Source organism: Trematosphaeria pertusa (genome assembly GCF_010094035.1).
Source record: "Trematosphaeria pertusa strain CBS 122368 unplaced genomic scaffold BU26scaffold_3, whole genome shotgun sequence".
Classification (NCBI taxonomy): Eukaryota; Fungi; Ascomycota; class Dothideomycetes; order Pleosporales; family Trematosphaeriaceae; genus Trematosphaeria; species Trematosphaeria pertusa.
In genome coordinates, this window is record NW_022987214.1 from 2988197 (window position 1) to 3006585 (window position 18389).

The 18389-nt window shown below is 55.0% G+C and overlaps 7 protein-coding genes across 7 annotated transcripts; 4 read left to right on the plus strand and 3 right to left on the minus strand.

The window, feature by feature from the left end:
• Window positions 1-247: 247 nt before the first annotated feature.
• Window positions 248-4469, plus strand: BU26DRAFT_502001 (uncharacterized protein; the record flags this gene model as incomplete). The annotated part of the gene is made up of 2 exons (XM_033826608.1): window positions 248-736; window positions 789-4469. 2 exons carry the CDS (start codon window positions 248-250, stop codon window positions 4467-4469), a joined length of 4170 nt encoding a protein of 1389 aa, XP_033688889.1.
• Window positions 4470-5018: 549 nt separating this feature from the next.
• Window positions 5019-7513, plus strand: BU26DRAFT_231225 (uncharacterized protein). The gene has a single exon (XM_033820876.1). It carries the CDS (start codon window positions 5098-5100, stop codon window positions 7417-7419), a length of 2322 nt encoding a protein of 773 aa, XP_033688890.1. The 5' UTR covers window positions 5019-5097; the 3' UTR covers window positions 7420-7513.
• A 1069-nt stretch (window positions 7514-8582) lies between these two features.
• BU26DRAFT_231257 (uncharacterized protein) lies at window positions 8583-9983 on the plus strand. Its single transcript, XM_033820877.1, has 3 exons — window positions 8583-8610; window positions 8689-8970; window positions 9444-9983. Exons 2-3 carry the CDS (start codon window positions 8783-8785, stop codon window positions 9850-9852), a joined length of 597 nt encoding a protein of 198 aa, XP_033688891.1. The 5' UTR covers window positions 8583-8610; window positions 8689-8782; the 3' UTR covers window positions 9853-9983.
• A 2522-nt stretch (window positions 9984-12505) lies between these two features.
• On the minus strand, window positions 12506-13460 carry BU26DRAFT_231266 (ribosomal protein L28e). The gene is made up of 5 exons (XM_033820878.1): window positions 13364-13460; window positions 13209-13303; window positions 13137-13160; window positions 12939-13063; window positions 12506-12858 (listed from the first exon to the last, which is right to left on the minus strand). Exons 1-5 carry the CDS (start codon window positions 13401-13403, stop codon window positions 12681-12683), a joined length of 462 nt encoding a protein of 153 aa, XP_033688892.1. The 5' UTR covers window positions 13404-13460; the 3' UTR covers window positions 12506-12680.
• Window positions 13461-13802: 342 nt separating this feature from the next.
• On the plus strand, window positions 13803-14621 carry BU26DRAFT_478367 (uncharacterized protein). Its single transcript, XM_033825638.1, has 2 exons — window positions 13803-13874; window positions 13925-14621. The coding sequence occupies exons 1-2, from the start codon at window positions 13823-13825 to the stop codon at window positions 14242-14244; spliced, it is 372 nt and encodes a 123-aa protein (XP_033688893.1). The 5' UTR covers window positions 13803-13822; the 3' UTR covers window positions 14245-14621.
• A 231-nt stretch (window positions 14622-14852) lies between these two features.
• Window positions 14853-17208, minus strand: BU26DRAFT_478370 (uncharacterized protein; the record flags this gene model as incomplete). The annotated part of the gene is made up of 5 exons (XM_033825639.1): window positions 14853-15400; window positions 15481-15848; window positions 15904-16116; window positions 16192-16689; window positions 16739-17208. 5 exons carry the CDS (start codon window positions 17206-17208, stop codon window positions 14901-14903), a joined length of 2049 nt encoding a protein of 682 aa, XP_033688894.1. The 3' UTR covers window positions 14853-14900.
• Window positions 17209-17685: 477 nt separating this feature from the next.
• On the minus strand, window positions 17686-18358 carry BU26DRAFT_516160 (Tom7-domain-containing protein). The gene is made up of 3 exons (XM_033828257.1): window positions 18269-18358; window positions 18109-18221; window positions 17686-18058 (listed from the first exon to the last, which is right to left on the minus strand). The coding sequence occupies exons 1-3, from the start codon at window positions 18293-18295 to the stop codon at window positions 18037-18039; spliced, it is 162 nt and encodes a 53-aa protein (XP_033688895.1). The 5' UTR covers window positions 18296-18358; the 3' UTR covers window positions 17686-18036.
• Between the last annotated feature and the right edge of the window lie 31 nt (window positions 18359-18389).

Consider the following 18389-nt stretch of genomic DNA (forward strand, 5'->3'; position numbering starts at 1 on the left):
CAGCCATCCGCCGAGCTTTGTACTCTCACCGACATAATTTCTGTACCCTTTCGCATTTCGCTGTGTCCGCTACCACACCATCGCTCCCTGCTCGAATACAATTGTTCACCCACCTCAACCTCCATACCTGGGTAGCGTCCAGCCAGCCCACGGACCACTACACCGATCCAGCCACCGCACAGAGACCCTCGCTGCCTCCGCAGGCACAGGCCCAGTCTATGCTAACTCACCGAGAGAATCCGCAGCCATGAGCGTCGCTAACGTCGAGCAACCGCCGCCGTTACTATTCGGACAGCAACCGCCCTCGTCTCCGCCCTTTTCGAGCCCTCAGTCACCCAACGAAGCACACCACGCACAACATCCCTCCTCTCCGCCTCCGCAGTCCACTAACGACGTCGACATGAGCGCTTCAACCACATTCCCCCCAGCCGGCCAGAGGCACGACCGGGACGATGCAGCCATGCAAGACGGCCTGACAAATGGCGTCCAGGCGGATACGAACAGCGGAAGTCGCGAGCCGCCCAACAACGTCGCCGTAGAGGTCGCCGCTGTACCTGCAGACGAAGACGCGATGGACACCACACCAGACAATTCACAGGGCCTGGTGCTACCTAATGGCTCGGCGGATCCTCAAGAGGCCACTGGCATCCCGCAGAGCTCACCGGCGCCGAACGGGGTGGCTCAGGACACCCCGCAGAACAGCGAGCAGGCGCCACCAGCGCCGAATGGCGATGCGGTATGCTATTCAATGCATATTTCTTGTCAGGACGCCCGCTAACCGCCCATAGCCTCAGACGGACAATGTTCCCCCAGCAGAAGTGCCTCCGCCAGCCGACCCCACCCTGCAGCCTCCGCCTCCTCCTCCACCCGTAGAACCCGCCCGCACCGATTCCGATTCGTCTGATGATGACGACGGGGCCCAACCGTGGCACCCAATCCCGGAAGACACGTCCTCGCCTGATGAGACTGAGCTGAAGGAGATCGAAGCAAGCACCGAGGTCAGCGCTCTAGATCATGAACATTGGGAAAAGCGCGCATTCCTGCCTCTAGATGACCCGGAGTATGCCCCGGGCGCGAGTGGTCGCATAGAATGGACCATTGATAACTACAACGGCACGCGGGAGAAGCCCAATCGAGAACTCGTCATGAAGTCCGAGCCGGTGACCATCGGCGGTTATGAGTGGCAGATCAAGTTTTACCCTAAAGGCAATGATTCCGAATATCTGAGCGTGTACGTGGAATGCCTCAGCGTCGGAGACAAGGAGCAAAAGAAAGAGGATGCGCCAACTGGGACCGATTCTACCCAGGGCGCTGATGCAATGGTAACAGCGGAAGAAGTGGCACCCCCAGGCGAAACCCAGCACACTCCGCTACCCCTCCTTGACTCCACGACGATGCCGAAGCGCAAGAGCGTCGCAGCGCAGGTCTCTGTTGTGCTCTACAACCCTGGCGAGCCCCGTGTCAACTATTCGCGTACCTGCCTGCATCGGTTTTGCTCTGCGTCTCCCGATTGGGGGTGGACGAGGTTCCATGGACCGTATTACGACATCCCGCACCGCATCCGAGGACAACGCCAGGCTTTGCTTCGCGACGACAAGCTTGCCTTCACTGGCTACATTCGCATTATCAACGACGAGACAAACTGTCTTTGGGAACATGCCAGTGCTGAGAATCCATGGGACAGCTTTGCCATGACAGGCCTACAGTCTTTGACGCTGGGGGAAGGCAGCACCGCTCCGGGGGGCAACATGATATCCGCCATCGCTTCCTGGATGATGTTCAAGCCCTTTAGGCAATTCCTTTACAGCTTCACTGTCCCTGATCCTGAAACAGATACCTTCGCCCCACCGAAACCATTAATTGGCGCACTGCAGAAGGTGTTGTTCATGCTGCGGACGCAGGTACAACCCGGTGCCGGCTCGGTCACTTTGGATGATGTCCTGGATGCTCTGGAGTGGTACGGTATCCAGGAGCGATTGGACAAGCTGGACGTGATCGAAATTTGGGAAATCCTGCGCCTGAAGGTTGAAGAGGAGCTGCAGAATACTCCTTTCGTTGACAACTTTGAAGTTATCTGCGGCCCAAAGCGAGACTATGCAAACGGTGTGCCCAGCTACCGAGCATCCGTGGTTGGAGTACGCAGCATACAAGAGGCCATCAATGCGTCTCCGAATTTAACTCTCCCCGCTCATCCTCTACCCCAGCTCTTGACGGTTGAGCTCGGACGGCAGGAATTCGATACGGCGTCACGGTCCTACGTAAAACTGTTGAATAAGGTCGCCCTGGATGACCACATTAATGTGCAGGGCACACCTTACACTCTGTACGGCTTCATAATGCACAAGCAGACCCTTCAGTCGTACATTTACCACCCGATACTCAGACCAGAGGGACCCGGCTCGAAATGGTATAGTTACACTGACAGCCGAGACGGCAACATGGTCAAGTGTTTGACGAAGCGGCAAGCCGTCACCATGCACGAAGGCAAGCCGGGGTCAGACAGGATTATTGGCAACGACCCTATTGCATATATTGCCATGTACGTTCGGGACGACGTTGCAGAGTCGGTGTTTACGTCACATCCCGATTCCGAACAATGGCAAGTCCCGAATTGGATCCGGAAAGACGTGGAAAAGCAACAGACCACGAACATCCCTCCACCAATTCCCCCGCCGGTTTTGGAAGAGCAGCCTTCGCAGTCCAGCAAAGAAGTCGAGCCAGTCGCGGAACCAGCAGTCGTAGAGGAGCAAGATTTTCAGGTCATCGATTCTCAGGTTTTCTTGCAGCACGAGGGTCCGGGGATCTTCGATGCTTACAGTTCGAAGTGGCAATCAGGCTCTTCGGAATTTGTCTGTTCGGTGAAGCTGAAGGCCACTGATGGATGCAAGGAGATCCGCGAAAAGCTTGCAACAACCGTGAAAGCCATCAAAGATCCGCGGCAAATCAAGTTCTGGTTTCTGGATCCTACCCGTGGCTCGATAGGGCGGCCCAATCTTCTAGGCACCGGGAAGATTGAATACTCGAGTGGAAGTTACGATCGCTACGCAGATCAGTCAATAGAGTGGAATCTCCAAGACTCGCCGTATTCCTGGACATCCCGTCGCATCTGGATCCATGTTATCGACGCTGCAGATCTCCCCGAGCTGCCGAAGGAGGGGGAGCATGCACCATCTCGGCCTCAAGCTGAGCAGGGTGCAGCTTCTGCTCCTAATTCACCTCCGAATGATAACAGCTCCGCTCCGGTCGTTTCTGCTGTTCCTGAATCCGACGCAGCTCCTCAGCCCGAAGACACGCCAATGAGCGAACCAGATGAGCCGATGCCCCAGCCACCCGAAGTGACGCGAACAGAAGCTCCCGCTCCGGTTCCTCCGAGTAATCCCGAAGGTGGTGATACTGCAATGATCGAGGTGGAAGCGGCTTCCGTACCGGATCCTCCAGCGGTAGATGTTGAACCGAGCAATGTAGCGGCTGACACCGAAATGGGTGGAACCCAGGAAGACCTACATCCACCTCCTCTACCTCCTCTACCTCCGACCGACCTGCAAATCGAGCCAGCGCCGCCTCAGCCTATAGAGCCCCGACAAACTCCTCCGCCTCAGCGTGAAGAACGCCAACAGACTCCTCCGCCACCTCCGGACGAGATCTATTTCTTCCTCAAGTTCTTTGACCCCGAAAAGCAGAGTCTTGAAGCACGCGGGTCTTATATTGCCCAGAAGGCAGCACGGGTCGACACGGCCATATCTGCTATACTAGATCTACCTTTTGATAAGAAGATCGAGCTGTGCGAGGAAGAGGAATTGACGACGACCCGTCCAATCAAGGGCCGTCGATCGTTTGCCCAGAACGATCTCCACAATACTACCATCATTGTTTATTCTTTCCCCCAGACCACGGAACAGCGTGATGCGCTTGCCGCCCGCGCAGCCTTCGCTGATCTTCAGCCGTACCTCGCCTTTCGCGCACAGGCCCGCAACTTCCCTTCCAAGCTCAACGGCCACTTCACGCACAACTACTTCTCGTCCCAGTACTACAAGGGTGAGATTAAGAACGGTCACCGACACGGCCATGGCTTTCGCATCTACCACAGCGGCGCCACTTACGAAGGTACTTTCCGGTTGTCACAGCGCCACGGTCACGGCCTGTACACCTTCCAGAACGGCGATACGTACGATGGCGATTGGGTGGCCAATCAGCAGCATGGCAGCGGTACCTTCGTCGAAGCAGCGACTGGAAATACGTACGTCGGTGGCTGGAAAAACGATAAGAAGTTCGGCGAGGGTGTCACGCATTGGAAGAATGCGCAAGAAACGGAGCGTCTGTGCCGCATCTGTTGGGAGGAGGGCGCAGACGCGGCGTTCTACGACTGTGGGCACGTGGTGGCCTGCTTACAGTGTGCGCGACAGGTGGAGAACTGTCCCGTGTGTAGGAAGCGGGTGTTGAGCGCTATGAAGCTTTATTACGTGGCGTAAGAAGGGAAGTGGAGATGGCTGACAAGACTGGGTTTGAACCTTTCGAGGAGAACAGGCGCATTTCCAGCAAGGTATTGGCGTCTTTTGTTTGCTCTCAGTTTCCGTTCTGAGACGATTTGGATGATCTGGCTGGTTTGGATCCGGATCTTCCTTCTTCTTCATCCAACCCCCTTTCGGTCATTCATTAGCATGGTGTGCACGGCGTTTTCTTCTCTTCCCTTCCCTTCCCTTCCCTTCCCTTCTACGAGCCCATGATTAGCTTCAGAACCCCGCGGTGCTACGGCTCGCGAGCAAGTATTAGTTAGCCTTCACTTCACAATTGTTCTTTTTAATCGCTCTTCGCATAGTTGAGGGGAAATAGAACGCTCTTTCTCTCTTCATACGGTGTTATCTTCGGTCGCTCGCAGAGCCGCATTTTGCGGAGCGGGGTTGAGCGACAGGACTCCTCGACCGAGCTAAAGACTGTAGTGCTATCCGGGGCTGACATTTTAAGCCTCTGATCGTTATTGCACGAGTAGAATTAGGCTTGCATGCCCAGGTGAATACGAGCCTCAGCCCTCAGCCGCGCTTACATACACCAGCAGAGTGCCCCTCTGACTGTTGCGCAACTTCTTCATCACTATGCACGATGTTTGCCACGGCTCACGAAATATACGCATATGAGTATCCGGCGCTACCACCCGGCCAGTTCCGTCTTGTTAGGCTCCGGAGCCTGCACCGACTGACATCTAATGTCGAAAGGCCGTCACCGCAAGAAGCTGCCCTATGCGCCGAGTTTGTCGAGACCACTTTCGACGATGCCGTCCCCTACGAAGCAGTGTCGTATTGCTGGACAGGGCATCGGCGGGAAATATCCTCCGAGGAACGAAAGCAGCTGGGGGTAATGGATCGAAGGATCATCATCCAGTCCTCCGAGCACTCGGATCGCGTCCTCGGCTTCATTCCCATCAACAGCTCGCTCGAAACCGCTCTCCAGTATCTACAGATACAGACAGACAAGCCTATATTCGTGGACCAAATCTGCATCAACCAGGCCGATTTCGCCGAGAAAGCTCACCTCGTTGCACGCATGGGCGACATCTACGCCAAGGCCGATCGGGTGCTGGCCTGGCTTGGTCCCTTGACCTCGGAGGCAGCGGCTTTCATGTCATTTATGCAAGTTCTGGATCAGGAGACCTCTGTGGCTTTCAAACGCCTGCTGGAGCATGACTATGCGACTTTGAACCAAATCCGGGCAGCTGTAGTTGCGCTCGACCCAGATACCGTGCCGATCGCAGACTCCTTAAAGCAAGACCGCGACCAGTTGCGAGAATTGGCCGTGCGGATTTGGGATTCCCTCCCTCTTCGCGGCTTGGAGGATATCTACTCGAGGCAGTGGTTTGGCCGGATGTGGATCATCCAGGAGGCATGCTTACCCCGACACCTGGTATTCATCTGCGGGGACAGAACCTGCCACGTCGATGATTTCGAGCGGACCGCCTTGCTCTGCCTTCTTGCAGTGCAACTTCAATGCGGCGCGTGGACGGAAGAGCTCGAAAAGCGCGAATATCCAAAGGCCGACGATTTGAGCTACATAGTGGCCCTCGTCCGGTTCGCCAACCGCATATTGAGTGTACGGCGCACGCTCCAGCGAGAAGGGATGGACCGCATTCCGTTGTTCCACATCGCTACCCGATTTAATGTTAGAGACACCGATGCGGTTGCGCAAACTAGGGCGACCGATCTCGATAAATTCCGGTCCGGTGATCCGAGGGATTGTTACTACTCGCTCTTAGGTCTTGCCAAACCGGACGAGGTAACGCTGAAACAGGTTGTGGTCGACTACAGTCGTCCTACTTGGCAAGTATACACAGACTACGCTGCCGCCGTGGTCCAGGACTATGCCGATGTCCTGCTCTTTTCTCAGAACAGATGCAAACGCATAGAAGGACTTCCATCGTGGGTGCCTGATTTGAGCTCCGAGCTCCATGCTCCGTATGGATACCTCAACTCCAACACTCCGCTATTCAGCGCCGGTGTTAGCAAGGACGGGACGCCGCGGAAGGAGACCAAAGGCGTTGGCGTGGACGGGACGACCTTGGTGATACCCGGTTATCAGGTTGATGTAGTAGAACGCGCTGGGATTTACGTGTATAAGATGGCAGCTTCTGAAGGGGACATCCCGACATCGCAGTCATTACACTATTTCCTATCCGAAATTTCTCTTTTCTGCAACCTAGCGCTTAAGAAGGAAAATCCGCCAACAATATCCACCGGTTGCAGGGATGAGGTGGCCTGGTTGCTATCTTCCGGCGGTCGCGGTATGTCTCCGGTGCCACACCAACCCCCAAGCAGCCGCTTCGGTCCCGAGATCAAAGGGCAACGACTCCTCGGCGCAATCCACGAGATCGCCAAGCAGCAATTTGCCCGTCACACCAGAGTTTTAGAGCGCAGCGCGTTTGCAGAGCGCATGGGAGCCATCGAAGAACCACTCCTCAGCAAATGGAAGGAACGCCAGGGCCTTTATTACAGCCTGCAGAACTGGTTAGGAATCGGCAACGGCTGGGAGGAACACGAGTTCTACACAAAATACAACTCCTGGTATCGTCAATTCGGGGAATACGAGGGTCCAAGCGAGCCGGAAGATGGGGCGAATCTTGACCCCGAGGTCCGAGAAGCGGCGCTGCTGGCGAAGGGGTCATATTATTTGGCCCTGGACAGGCAGGTGGGCCGAAGGTGCTTTATCACCCGTGACGGCTATTTGGGCCTTGGTCCGGAGGAGATGCAAGCTGGCGATGTTGTTGGCGTCTTGAAAGGAGTATCGGTGCCGGTGGTCTTGAGGCCTAGTGTACGTAGTAGCGAGGAGGGCCATTTTACGTATGTGGGAGAGGCATACTGCCATGGTATTATGGATGGGGAGCTGCTGGGAGCACTTGGTGGGAGAACGCCTTTGGCGTTTAGAATTGCGTGAAATCGCTAGAAGGAGCAAGAGGAGTCTGGTCCCTCTGAAGAGAGAGTGGCACTCTAGTATTATATTATGGAACGTACAAATCTGAGCTTCCTGGCGTCCGACGGTTGGATATGGCCGGCTCGGAGGAAACCCGAGGTCCGATGCCGGAGAAACGTACATCCGATGACGTCACACGAGCAGTCATTTTTTTCCCTGCGAACCGTTCGCGATCGTCGCTCTCACTCTCATCACTCTCACTCGCGTAATAGTCTACCCGTCTTTCTCGCCAATCCCTCAAAACAATCATGCTCCAGCAGTTCGTTCGCACCTTCTTCGCTCCCCTCCGGACGGGATTTGTCAAGCTGGGCGAGGATACCTATTCCTTTTCCGATGCGGTGAGGCTCAATTGCTGGATTCTCGCATATATATCGCCCCCGATAGTCGCTGTAGACGAATATCTTGCCAGGAGGAAGTACGGCCCTGTCCCATCCGGCGCAAACTGGCGGTTTATCATGGTTCTGCCTAGGATGCAAGACTTTCGGAAGCACGGAGTAGCGGAGGCGATAAGGAGGGAAGGCGTGCGTGAGGGGAGTATCATCGCTCAGTGGATGTTTGGGAAACCTTCAGCTTGATGGCTATGTGCGACGACGAGCGCATCCAGCGCAGGACAATGCACGATACGGGCTTTCTCCAGCGAGCCCGCATTTTTCAACCTCAGAGGCACTAGCGCCTCTACGCATGACTCGACGAGCAACAACAACGTCGGCATCGATCTACCTATTCATAAAACTTTCCGTCTACCACGGCGCCCATCTTCTAGCACAATGCTCTGTCACGCCGCCGGAGTCTTTCCGCGATACATCCGCCTTTCTCATGTTGCCCCGGCGCGACCAAACCAACCGCGTTCTCTTCACATCCGCCGCGTCGCAAAACAACGGTGGTCCCACTCCGGATATACGATAATGAGAAGAAGGCAAATGAGGAATGAATTGGAAGCAAGACACCCGATTCGACATAAGCCGCCGCTTGAAAGCCGACTGAATTGGAAATCAATGCGTTAGTGCGGCGCGCAGCTGAAGCGCGAAGATTTCGGGGCTTCACTCATTTCTAGAACTTCCGAATGGTGCATCCGAAGTTGATCGCTCGAAGACACCCTGAATAAACAATACCAAATCCTAGACGTCGAGGATCAGCCGCTTGAGTCCGGCGGATGTAAGTCTCCCCTTTGCTCAGCTTGACCTCCCCCGCTACCTCGATGAACAACTCCATATAGCTGACCATCGCATCCAGAGGTTTCCTTACCCCCGAGCATCGTATCTCACGCAGACGGTCAACTAGACCAGCAGCAGACAGGTCCGTGGTGTATTCTGGGTGAAAGAAGACCATGGTCTTCCTGGTGTCCCGAGTCGGCAAACAACACTTTCACCTGACGCAAGCTCGCTCCTTTTCACTCCGCTGCATCTACGACACGCGCAATGCTATTGTTTCTGAAACTCACAATAGAGCAAGCAAAGATTTTGGCGGCAAGACCCCCTGCATGTTCCTCCGGGTAGTAGAGGTATTCATACTATTGTAAGTCTTCCCGTTGCATTCTTCTCCATAAGCATTTCGCCTTTCATCAGCTGGTTATTCAATCCTATTGTTCCTCAGCACCACAATCAGACGTTTAGCGAAGGGTGTCCTGGTATTTTCTATTCGTACAATAGATTCTATTCGTACTATTGTTGGTCTTCCCGTCGCGTCCATCCCCAAAAAGCTCGTCCAAGGCCGCTCGACGTGATTTCCTTTCCTCTTCTCTAAGCTCGCTCTGTTCTCCATCGTCCCTATTCGCTACCTCAGAACATCTTCATACTACAAGCGCTGTGCGCTTTGTTCTCAAGCAGTCTCTATCTGTTCAGTTCTTCAGCCTCTCAGCATCCTCATCCCTCCATACAGCGATCAAATCTCAGTACACCATAATCATGGTCACTACACGATCTCAAGCCATGGCCGCCAGACCGGTCACGCGTGCTCGAGCTAAAGAGGCTAAAATCATCATCAAGGAGGAGCCTGCCACCAAGTCCAAGGGCGCCGGCGTCAGCAAGAACAAGAAAAAGGCCACTCCGAACCGTCGTCAGCGCGTCGACACTATCGCTGCCGTCGCCCAAGCCCAGCAGAACGCTCACGACAACGCCGGCGCAAACGCCGATCTCACCATCAATGATACCATCAATGTCAACCCCAGCGTCAACGCCAACGGCGACGCCGACGTTGAAGCGGATCTTGCTGCTCTTCGGACCACTATTGCTCAGCAAGCAACGGAGATCGAGCACCTCCGCGCCAACGTCACCAATGATGAGGCCACTAACGCCAACCCTACCAACGCCGACGCCACCGGCGCCGATGCCGAAGATAACGTCGCAGCTCTCCATGATAAGATCGCCCACAAGGAGAAAGAAATCCAAGATCACATAAGGGAGCGCGAGTGGGTCTTCGCCAAAGTGCAATGGCTTGCCAATCGCGATGCGGACGCAAGAGATGATCGAGCTAAGGAGTCGTGGATTGCCATGCGAGAACTCGTCCGCCGAAGCAACACTTTCCACGAGTTCCACATGAATCTTATGAACTTGGACGCCCTCGTCGACTACGGGGTCGAGGCGTTGGGTCCCCAGGATCGTGATGTGGCATTCCGGAGATCTGCTTACGAACACTTCAACGAAAAGAACGGCCCCCGCTACTAGCAGCTGGTCTGCTGGACAAGATCTCTCACATCGTGGTGGTCAGGTTCTTCGGTTTCTTCATTTTGATAGGTGTTCATCGGGTATGCTATCATAGTCTTCTGTCTCTTCTCCACGCTGTTGCGGAGCGTGAGGGTTATGGTTACGGTTATGGATATGGATATGGAGCTGGATATGGATATGTCGATGTGCATTATCGGTGGCGCAGTGGCATTGTTTCTGGAATATAGACGAATCTACCCTTGACCACTGCTGCTATTCTACAGTGCAATCTTTGCTTTTAGCGTCATTCTGTGATTCATCTCTTTTACGGAGACTCGCAGGCGCGTTATCAGCGTGGGGTGTCGTCCCAACCCGGACGAGGTTGATCCAGCCCTTAGGAAAATTGCAGTGGGCAGCGGCATTCGACAGCGAAGTCTCGGAAGACTTTCTCAGTGTGCCAGTCAAGAACCTGAAGGTTGGAAAAGATTACACGTAGCAGCAATCACTGGCGTAGCGTTATGACTCTCTTTGCCAGCACTATGAGTCCACCGGGATGACTCCAGCATCTCCATACAGACCTTCCGCGCCGTCACCCCTTGGTACCTATTCCAGTATCTAATACTCCACCAAGCTCTCAACCATACCAATTCCTGGATTCCCGTTCTTCGCTAACTCCAGGTCTCGTCGAGACACCGACACTCGCGCATAATTGTCGCTAGATGTTACATCGACGTCTCGACTCTAGCGGCTGGCTATTAGTACGACTCACCTGCATGACTCCCTAGAAGATGACTCCGCGCCAAACATATAAAGCAAGCACTCGTCTCCACCTCCTGCTTCTCATACTTACCACAAACAAGCCCCCACTCCGGAACCTCGCAACAGCACAGCACGTCCAGATACTCAAAACGAAGAAAATCAATCAATCACCCCCAGATATCTTCCAACAACCCCCCGAAGACCCACGATGGCGACGAATCACGGTGCCGCACCTCGCTCTTCATCGGAAGAGCATCCCCCGAACGATACAGCCGCTCTGGCAAGCACGCCTCACCAGTCCCCCGGAACGGTGGAACCCGAACGGGAAAACCAGGCGGGGATAACGAAGCACGTTCTCAAAGCCGACGGCGAAGCTGAAGGCACTGCACCCCACAGACCTACGAGCGAGAAGACGCCGCAACTCCAGGAGACCGGCGAAGGGTCCAAAACTATCAAGATGTCGGACATAAACTGGGAGTCGAAAATGGGAAAGTTGGTGTGGACGCTCATCTGCGCGAACCGCTTCGCAAAGGCGGCGGCGGCGGACAACCGCGAAGAACAGGGCGCAGAGGCGTCGAAGGAAGACGAGCACTGAGGCAACCGAGGCAACCGAGGCTGAGGCGGGAAACGGGAGAAGTAGAATTGTGATAATGAATGGATAGCAGAATGACAATTCTTCTGCATGAAGCCCCAAATGTTGAAAGCGTGGAACTATGATAGCGGTGATGTGCCATGAACGTGGTTGAAACTGCACTGCAACCTACCTTCAATCACGAGTCTCTGTATTTCTCTAGTTTTCCAGTCAGCGCCCAACAAACTATGTTGTAGTGCCGTAATAGCAAAGTGGCCCCAGAGCTGGCGGGTTCCTGAAGGCTGTTGCACTCCGTTTTCCCACCACGCCGCATGCGCTTCGCAAAAGCCGCAAGGCGCCCTCAGCGCCCCTAAGAGGTGACGAGCGCGTCATCAGAACTTTGACTCTAAGTGATGAGTTCGAGCATAACCATACAGTCACTCTCGCGAATCAACTTCCAATGACTCTAGCTCAGGTATAAAAGCTCTCTCCATGGAGCCTCCGTACCTTCCTTCTTCACAACATCCATTCTTCTACAATCTCCAACTCAGATCATGTTCCCCAAAGCAAGCAACATACCCGAACCACACCCAAGCACAAGCACAAGAACAAACAGCCTTCTTGGAATACGACAGCAGCATGGCGCCCGCAAGCGACAAAAGCGCGACGTCTCCACCAAGCAAGACCTCCGACAGAAAGCAGACAGAAGTCGACGAAGAGCGCGTGGAGACGCGAGTCACCGAGACTTCCGAACCGCTTATTTGGAGGAAGCAGGGGAAGGCCGCACAAGTTGTCGATAAAGGAAAGGTACGTGAGCCCGAGTTCTCGATTAGCTTGTACCCATGGGTTCTGACCGCCTTATACAGGAACCTGCAGATGATACCGACGGTTGTGGGTCGGTGAGGAGTCTGGAAGCTCAGCACGGTAGTCTCGGGTCACCTCAGGGCTGGGAAGAGGATCAGCAAGGTTGGATGAATCGTGGAGATCACTCATTCAAGCGTAATGGTAAGGAGGGCGAGGAGGCGAAGGCTATTTGCGATGACGTTCATGATGCGGGCGAGTGGACCGAGGATCCTACTCGGGAGGGCATCCGCGCCCTCAGGGAAACTTGAAAGTTGGTTCTTCATGTTCTCCTAGACTTTCCACTATGGAGACCCAGCCCTGATCAATGCATGCCATTCATAAGCTCCATGACCCGAATGAACCGATTGAAGTAAACTCCACCTCCTCATTCACCATCTTCCTCAGCCCATCTAGCTCGACAGACCCTGAGCCTCAGCCCTCGCCTTCGCACCCCTCAGCTTGGTCTGCTTGTCGTCCTTCACGGGCTTCTGGCTCCTGCGGATAGCAGAGGCGCGGGCAACGGCGTCCTTGCGGAGATCGGGGCGGTAACCGCGGTTCGCGGTCGACTTGACGATGGCGGAGTAGGTCCTACAATCTTTTTAGCCCAATTCTGCCTTCCTATCGCGCATTTTCTATAGTATAGGGCCATGTTTCCGGAATGTACGTACTTGCGAGTCGAGCGGCCGGACCCGAAGGTGGAGACCTGGATGTGGGACGAGGGCTGGTTGGCCTTCTTGGGCTTCTTGGTGAGGAGAACGACGCCGCCGTCATCGCCGGGCTGAACACCGATGGCCTATTCCGAGTCGTCAGTCCTATGTCCGTGTGGATAATGTCGCTCGAAGAGTCCGCGATTAGATTCGGCGTACCTTGTCGGCGACTAGGCCCTCATACTATCTTCAATTAGCCAATCGTCTCCAACTCGAGATCGCAGTGCGTACCTTGCGGGAGTACTTGTTCCTCAAGTTGAGCTTGTCCCGCGAGAACTGTACACCACCAGCCTCCTTCCTCTTAACGAGGGTAGCGCTGTGGCCGCCTGCATCCTCGTCAATTGTGCTCCCGTCCCTCCGATTCTCCACCGCGTCATCGCACTCACGAGTAATTTCCCAGATCAGGTCGGAAGAAAGAGTGGCCATTGCTGCGGTTCTGCTGTGGATAACCCTGCGTTGACGTTGGACTCCGACAAGCAGTTGTGGTAGTTCGAAATTCGCCTGCGTTACCGGATCCGGAACGGAGCGGAATAAAGTGGTGCCGCCTGCATGACGACGCCTCGCGCCGCATCAAGACAACGGGCTGGGGCGGTGCTGGCCTGACACCCAACGTTCCCCCAACCGCGCGGCTTTCCGTAGCCTTCCAATGCACATCCAAAGGGTGAAGTGTCTCACAGTTATGCTTAGACAATAGCTATTGTAATCAACTCTACTCGCGTTTTCCTTGTGTTTTCTTATCCACACCTCCGTCGTTCCTTCCATAGCTCGCAACACACTTCCGAACGACTCCGAGCCGCTAGATATCCGCTTACAACACCTCGAGAGCTCCATCCGACATCCTAATCATGGGCTACGTCCTCTACTCCCTCACCTTCGCCGTTCTAGTCCTCGCCACCAGTACGTCTTGCCCCATCCCTCATCAACACTCCGAACTAACACCCCCCTAGTCGCATACTTCACCCGCCACCACTGGGTCCACCGCCTCCCCATCCCCGAACCCATCTACACACGCCTCCCCTCCTCGTTCCGCGACGACATCGAAGCGGGCCTCTCGTCCTCCGCCTTCGATCTCAGCGCCAACATCGAGGCCGGCGACTCGCGGCAAGGCCTCGACGACGCAGCGAAGCGCGAGGTGCAGGCCATCATGAAGCGGAGAGGCGTGAACTTTGATGAGGCGAGACGCATATACATGCAGGATCGGTTCAAGAAGAATAATATTGGGCCGGATGGACGGCCGAGGGATCCGAAGTTTGTGAGCTTTTCGTAGGGGAAGAGGAGGATGGGGCTGATCCGCTAAGCGGGAGGGGTGCTTGAGATATTCCTTTTGATGTGTGGGTTACGGAGCTTAGTGCTTGTGTCTGGAACTGGGTGTTCTGGATATTGCTGGACATGAATGGGTAGAGGAGGGACGGGCTGGTCAGGAAGGAAGTTCACAACTGGATCCTTGTCCGTTATATGCTTTTTGTTTGAGGGATTTCCTATGTCATATTTCTCTACTCCAGGTTTGTCGGGTCTTGGCCGTTTCCTCATCATTTCTCATCCGCCATGTGGCTTCTTCCACCGGCCTTCCGCAGCCTCCAGCGCGGCATTTTCTAAATACACTTCCGTTACGCTTTGCATATAACAGTCCTGCATTGTCAAACGAACCTCGATGCACAAGTCGCCCGTGAGAAGAAACCGCGATCGTCCGCTGAAGCTCTTCATGCTACCGTTTACCGCCTCATATGCTCACGGCGATGTCCAACAGCGGACAACCGCCCATGCTATTTGAGCTGAATATGTCGTAATAGCTCACGGATATCACGTAAGCAGCATCCCACTTACACTTCGAGGACACATCCGCATCCATTCATTCCTACAATTTCCATATACACAATTGCGCTCAAAGCGCAGTCGGAGTCCATCTTATCCCAAGCCCTTACTTCAATTCACGCCCGCCAAATCCGGTAGCTCAATCATACTCCTCTGCACCTCCCTCACCAAATTCAAAAACCCCCTCTTCTCCCCATCACTCGCAAACTCGATCCTCGCGCCCGTAACCACCTTCCTCCGGTCCATATCCCCCTTCTTGCCATCGGCCACAGCAACCCCACTATCCTTCCTGAACGCGCCCTTCTCTAGCGGGACACGTAAGCCCTTCACTTTCACCTCCCGTCCACCCTCGTCCTTGACGCGAATAGGCGTGTTAGACGAGTTCAAGTAGAAGGCTAGGTAGCCGTTGCGGAATTGAGGGCTGAAGTGGATGAGCGCGATGACGGCGAGCGTGTCGTTGTCTTCCCAGATGCGCAGGTTTTCCATGCCGCACATTTGCTCGGCGTAAGAGAAGGCGCCGCTAAGGCCTTCGTGGATGCGCAGCGTTTTGGAGGTGCGGTACGTGGCGAGGAGGGTGCGGCCCATGAGCTCGTTTTGGAAGAGTGCCGCGGCTGCCTAATGCTTAGCCCTGCCTTTCATTGCATCTAAAGTGTGGGGAAATAGAAAAGGAGGGGAGAGCAGGATGACCTACCATGAGCACTCTCAAAGACATAATTAATCCAGCTCGTCTTCGCCGTTCGGAGTACTCTCTGTCCATACTTCACATCATGGAACTTGAGCTCGCACGCTACCGTAATCGACACCTTTTCCGGGCTAAAGTAGCTCGAGTACGGCACATACATCTCGCCGTCTGCCATTTTTAGCTCGAGGCGCACGATGTTGTCATCGCTGAAGACCCAGATGGACGTCATGACGCGGATGTCGTGCTTTGCGTCGGCCGAGGCTTCGCGCTTGCGAACGACGGCTATGCGGCAGTCCTGGCAGGCTTCGATCATTTCGACGTCGTGCGAGTCTTCATCTGGGGAGACTTTGTGCGCATATTCGACGAGCGTTCCGTGGCTAGGGTGTGTTCAGTAGGCTGTTCTGGAGTGGGATGTGGGTTTTCACGGCTTACACGTCGCATAGGATAGCGGAATTCCGAAAAGCTGCCCTTTCGAACTGCTCCCTCTGGCTCGACGTCGTAGAGCTCCGGTGTAATTTGATAATTTCCGGTGAAGTGGGTGGATGGATACTGAGTTTAGATATCGACATGGCCTTCTCTATCCCGTGATGTGGTGGCATTTCCATGGCCGGAGGCGGTAACGGCGCGAGCACGCCCGAGTCTGGTCTGGAGCGCGGTCCTTGGTATTCAGGAGTGCGGGGCAGAGAAGGTCCTCGCTTTGATGGCTGGCGAGATAGATACGCTGCTCGTTGTGGAGCTTCATTATGAGATTCATCTGAGGACGAGGCGTTACTGCCGGAATAGCGTGAGCCGGGCCCACCGAAGCTGAACTCTGAGATGCGTTTCCGAGCGATAATAGTCGGGGATGTCGCTGTAGAGGCAGCTGACGAAGGCGCTGTTGTGGTACCTAAAGTAGGTGACTTAGACAGCTGTGAGAACTGCGGGGACGAAGGGACGCGGGGTGGCGTTCTCGTGTTTTGCCGCGGAGGCAAGAAGTCCGTAGCTGAGAAAGACTCCTGAGCGGCACTTATCTCCTGGGTCGTCTCAAGGTTCGGAGCATTCGGGTTTTTCCCTTCCAAGTCCTGTGTTGCTGCGGTTTGTGGCGTACGGACTGCGATGTCTTTGACAATGCGATGGACCTCGTCAATCTGTTCACTAAGGCTTCCCGTTCGGTGGTGGATATGGTCAATCTGGTCGGCCATAGGGATCACGACACTTTCCAGGCGTGACTGGGACTTGCTAGGATCATGTCAGGACTCGTTACGCGGAGGATGGCGTAAAAACTAACCTCTGCAGCGCTTGCATGGTAACGGTGATCGTGCTCGTATGCGTTTGCAAAATGTTCCTCAAGTTTTGAATGTCGCCTCCCTCAGTCGTCCACATCATGGTCTTGTATTGAGTCAAAACCAAATCGCTCCATGACCTCTCGATCGCAAAACCGCCGGGCGTCCGGTGCTTCTTAATGACCTGATACTGATCCATCAACGAATCTAAGTCATGAACCGTTCGGTGACACGAATTCAAGATGGTAGCTATGGCATCTTGCGTTTCCCTGTCGGCCCGCTGCAGCAAGCCGTCCTCTGAGTCCGCGAATAGAGTTTCTGCTAGCAGCTTCAGAGATTTGGCGACTCCGTTGATTTCGGCTTCCACTCCCTGGAATTCGGCTGGTGCGCCCTTCCGACCGGCTGTAAAGGCGCGTCCGATTTTCCATGCAAGCTGTGACAGCATCAGGATGTCCCCGATACTGGGGACCGTCATCGTGCCAACAGGCGGGTCATGAATCGATCTGCGAGCCAGGGTTCGGGGATATTGCAATGAGGGACCAAAGCGGGTGCTAGCAGGACATGTCTCATTGAAAGTCGAAGAGCGAGCAGAACAACCAACGGGCGGAGTGGTGCGATATACGCAAGGCGGGGGCAAGCGTGGGGGCACCGTGGTGGATCGATGTCAGAGCTGCCTGGAGCTGGGACTGGCGCGGACCCGAAGCCGTAGGGCTGGTGTCGTAGCTTCATTCTGGGGGATTGGGGTGCTCTCTGACCGACGCTTGAGGTCGCGACGGTGGAGTTCGGAGCCCAGTGGTACGGAGCGGGCCAGCCGTGCGCCCACGTGGGCCAAGCGGCGTCGCGTCATTGGCGTTCTGGCATCGCATCTGAGAGTTGCCGCTCTGCCTGCTAACCTGAACAATGTGAGCCCAAGCTGCAATTTATTTGGGTGGATATTGGATTGGGCCATGGCATCAATGGTGGCAGGCATGTGCAGCGCCATGAAGACATGATTCGGACTGCGATTGCTCAGGCTTCGGCTCCCACAGGTGCCACACGCCGCGCGACAGCACGCGGCGTCTTCATTGAACTCTGTCTGTTGTACATGTTGGCAGCGCCCTCAACGTGTGGGCCTGCCGAGTGCCGATGAGGCTTGCTAAGAAAGAGGAGATGCACCCCATGCCCCGACTGAAACCGGTGTCCTCCGGCCGCCTCTTCTATACATGATCCATGGCCCCGTATGCCAATTGCGCCTTATTATGGGTGGTACTGTACAGAGGACCCAATATGGTCCCGAGGGAGTTCGACGTGCTGACGAGTGTGGTTACGCAAGGGGAGAGAAGAGTCTGCTGCCGTCAGCCTGTGCCGTCTGCGACGATGTATGCGAAAAGTTCACCGAATGAGGGACGGCTTGGGCTCGCTGCGAGAGTATCCGAGATACAGGATGAGAGGGAGATAGCCGTAGTGGATGGCGACCCGGGAGACGTCGATGATGCGAGCGATGCGCTCCTGGGCGCTGTCAGTTTAACGATCGAATATAGGTCCAGTCGTCCCACCTTTGACTCTTCTGAAAGCTGGAACATAGCGGCGAGATAGAGAGATGCGCGTTCGATTGAGCTGGCTTCGGGAGGGTGTATGGAGCAGCGCCGGACGATGGACGATGAGAGCATGCAGCCA

Excerpts from the sequence above, each read along its gene's own strand:
- BU26DRAFT_478367 (XM_033825638.1), top strand. The coding sequence starts at position 13,823 with ATGGGCTACGTCCTCTACTCCCTCACCTTCGCCGTTCTAGTCCTCGCC. Across the intron at positions 13,875-13,924 it reads CGTTCTAGTCCTCGCCACCA|TCGCATACTTCACCCGCCAC; the intron begins GTACGTCTTGCC and ends ACACCCCCCTAG.
- BU26DRAFT_231225 (XM_033820876.1), top strand. The coding sequence starts at position 5,098 with ATGTTTGCCACGGCTCACGAAATATACGCATATGAGTATCCGGCGCTA.
- BU26DRAFT_516160 (XM_033828257.1), bottom strand. The coding sequence starts at position 18,295 with ATGTTCCAGCTTTCAGAAGAGTCAAAG. Across the intron at positions 18,222-18,268 it reads AGCTTTCAGAAGAGTCAAAG|GAGCGCATCGCTCGCATCAT; the intron begins GTGGGACGACTG and ends GACAGCGCCCAG. Across the intron at positions 18,059-18,108 it reads CCCAAGCCGTCCCTCATTCG|ACTCTTCTCTCCCCTTGCGT; the intron begins GTGAACTTTTCG and ends TGACGGCAGCAG.
- BU26DRAFT_231257 (XM_033820877.1), top strand. The coding sequence starts at position 8,783 with ATGGTCTTCCTGGTGTCCCGAGTCGGCAAACAACACTTTCACCTGACG. Across the intron at positions 8,971-9,443 it reads GTAGAGGTATTCATACTATT|GAGCCTGCCACCAAGTCCAA; the intron begins GTAAGTCTTCCC and ends ATCATCAAGGAG.
- BU26DRAFT_231266 (XM_033820878.1), bottom strand. The coding sequence starts at position 13,403 with ATGGCCACTCTTTCTTCCGACCTGATCTGGGAAATTACTC. Across the intron at positions 13,064-13,136 it reads AGGGCCTAGTCGCCGACAAG|GCCATCGGTGTTCAGCCCGG; the intron begins GTACGCCGAATC and ends GACTCGGAATAG. Across the intron at positions 12,859-12,938 it reads TCCGGCCGCTCGACTCGCAA|GACCTACTCCGCCATCGTCA; the intron begins GTACGTACATTC and ends AAAAGATTGTAG.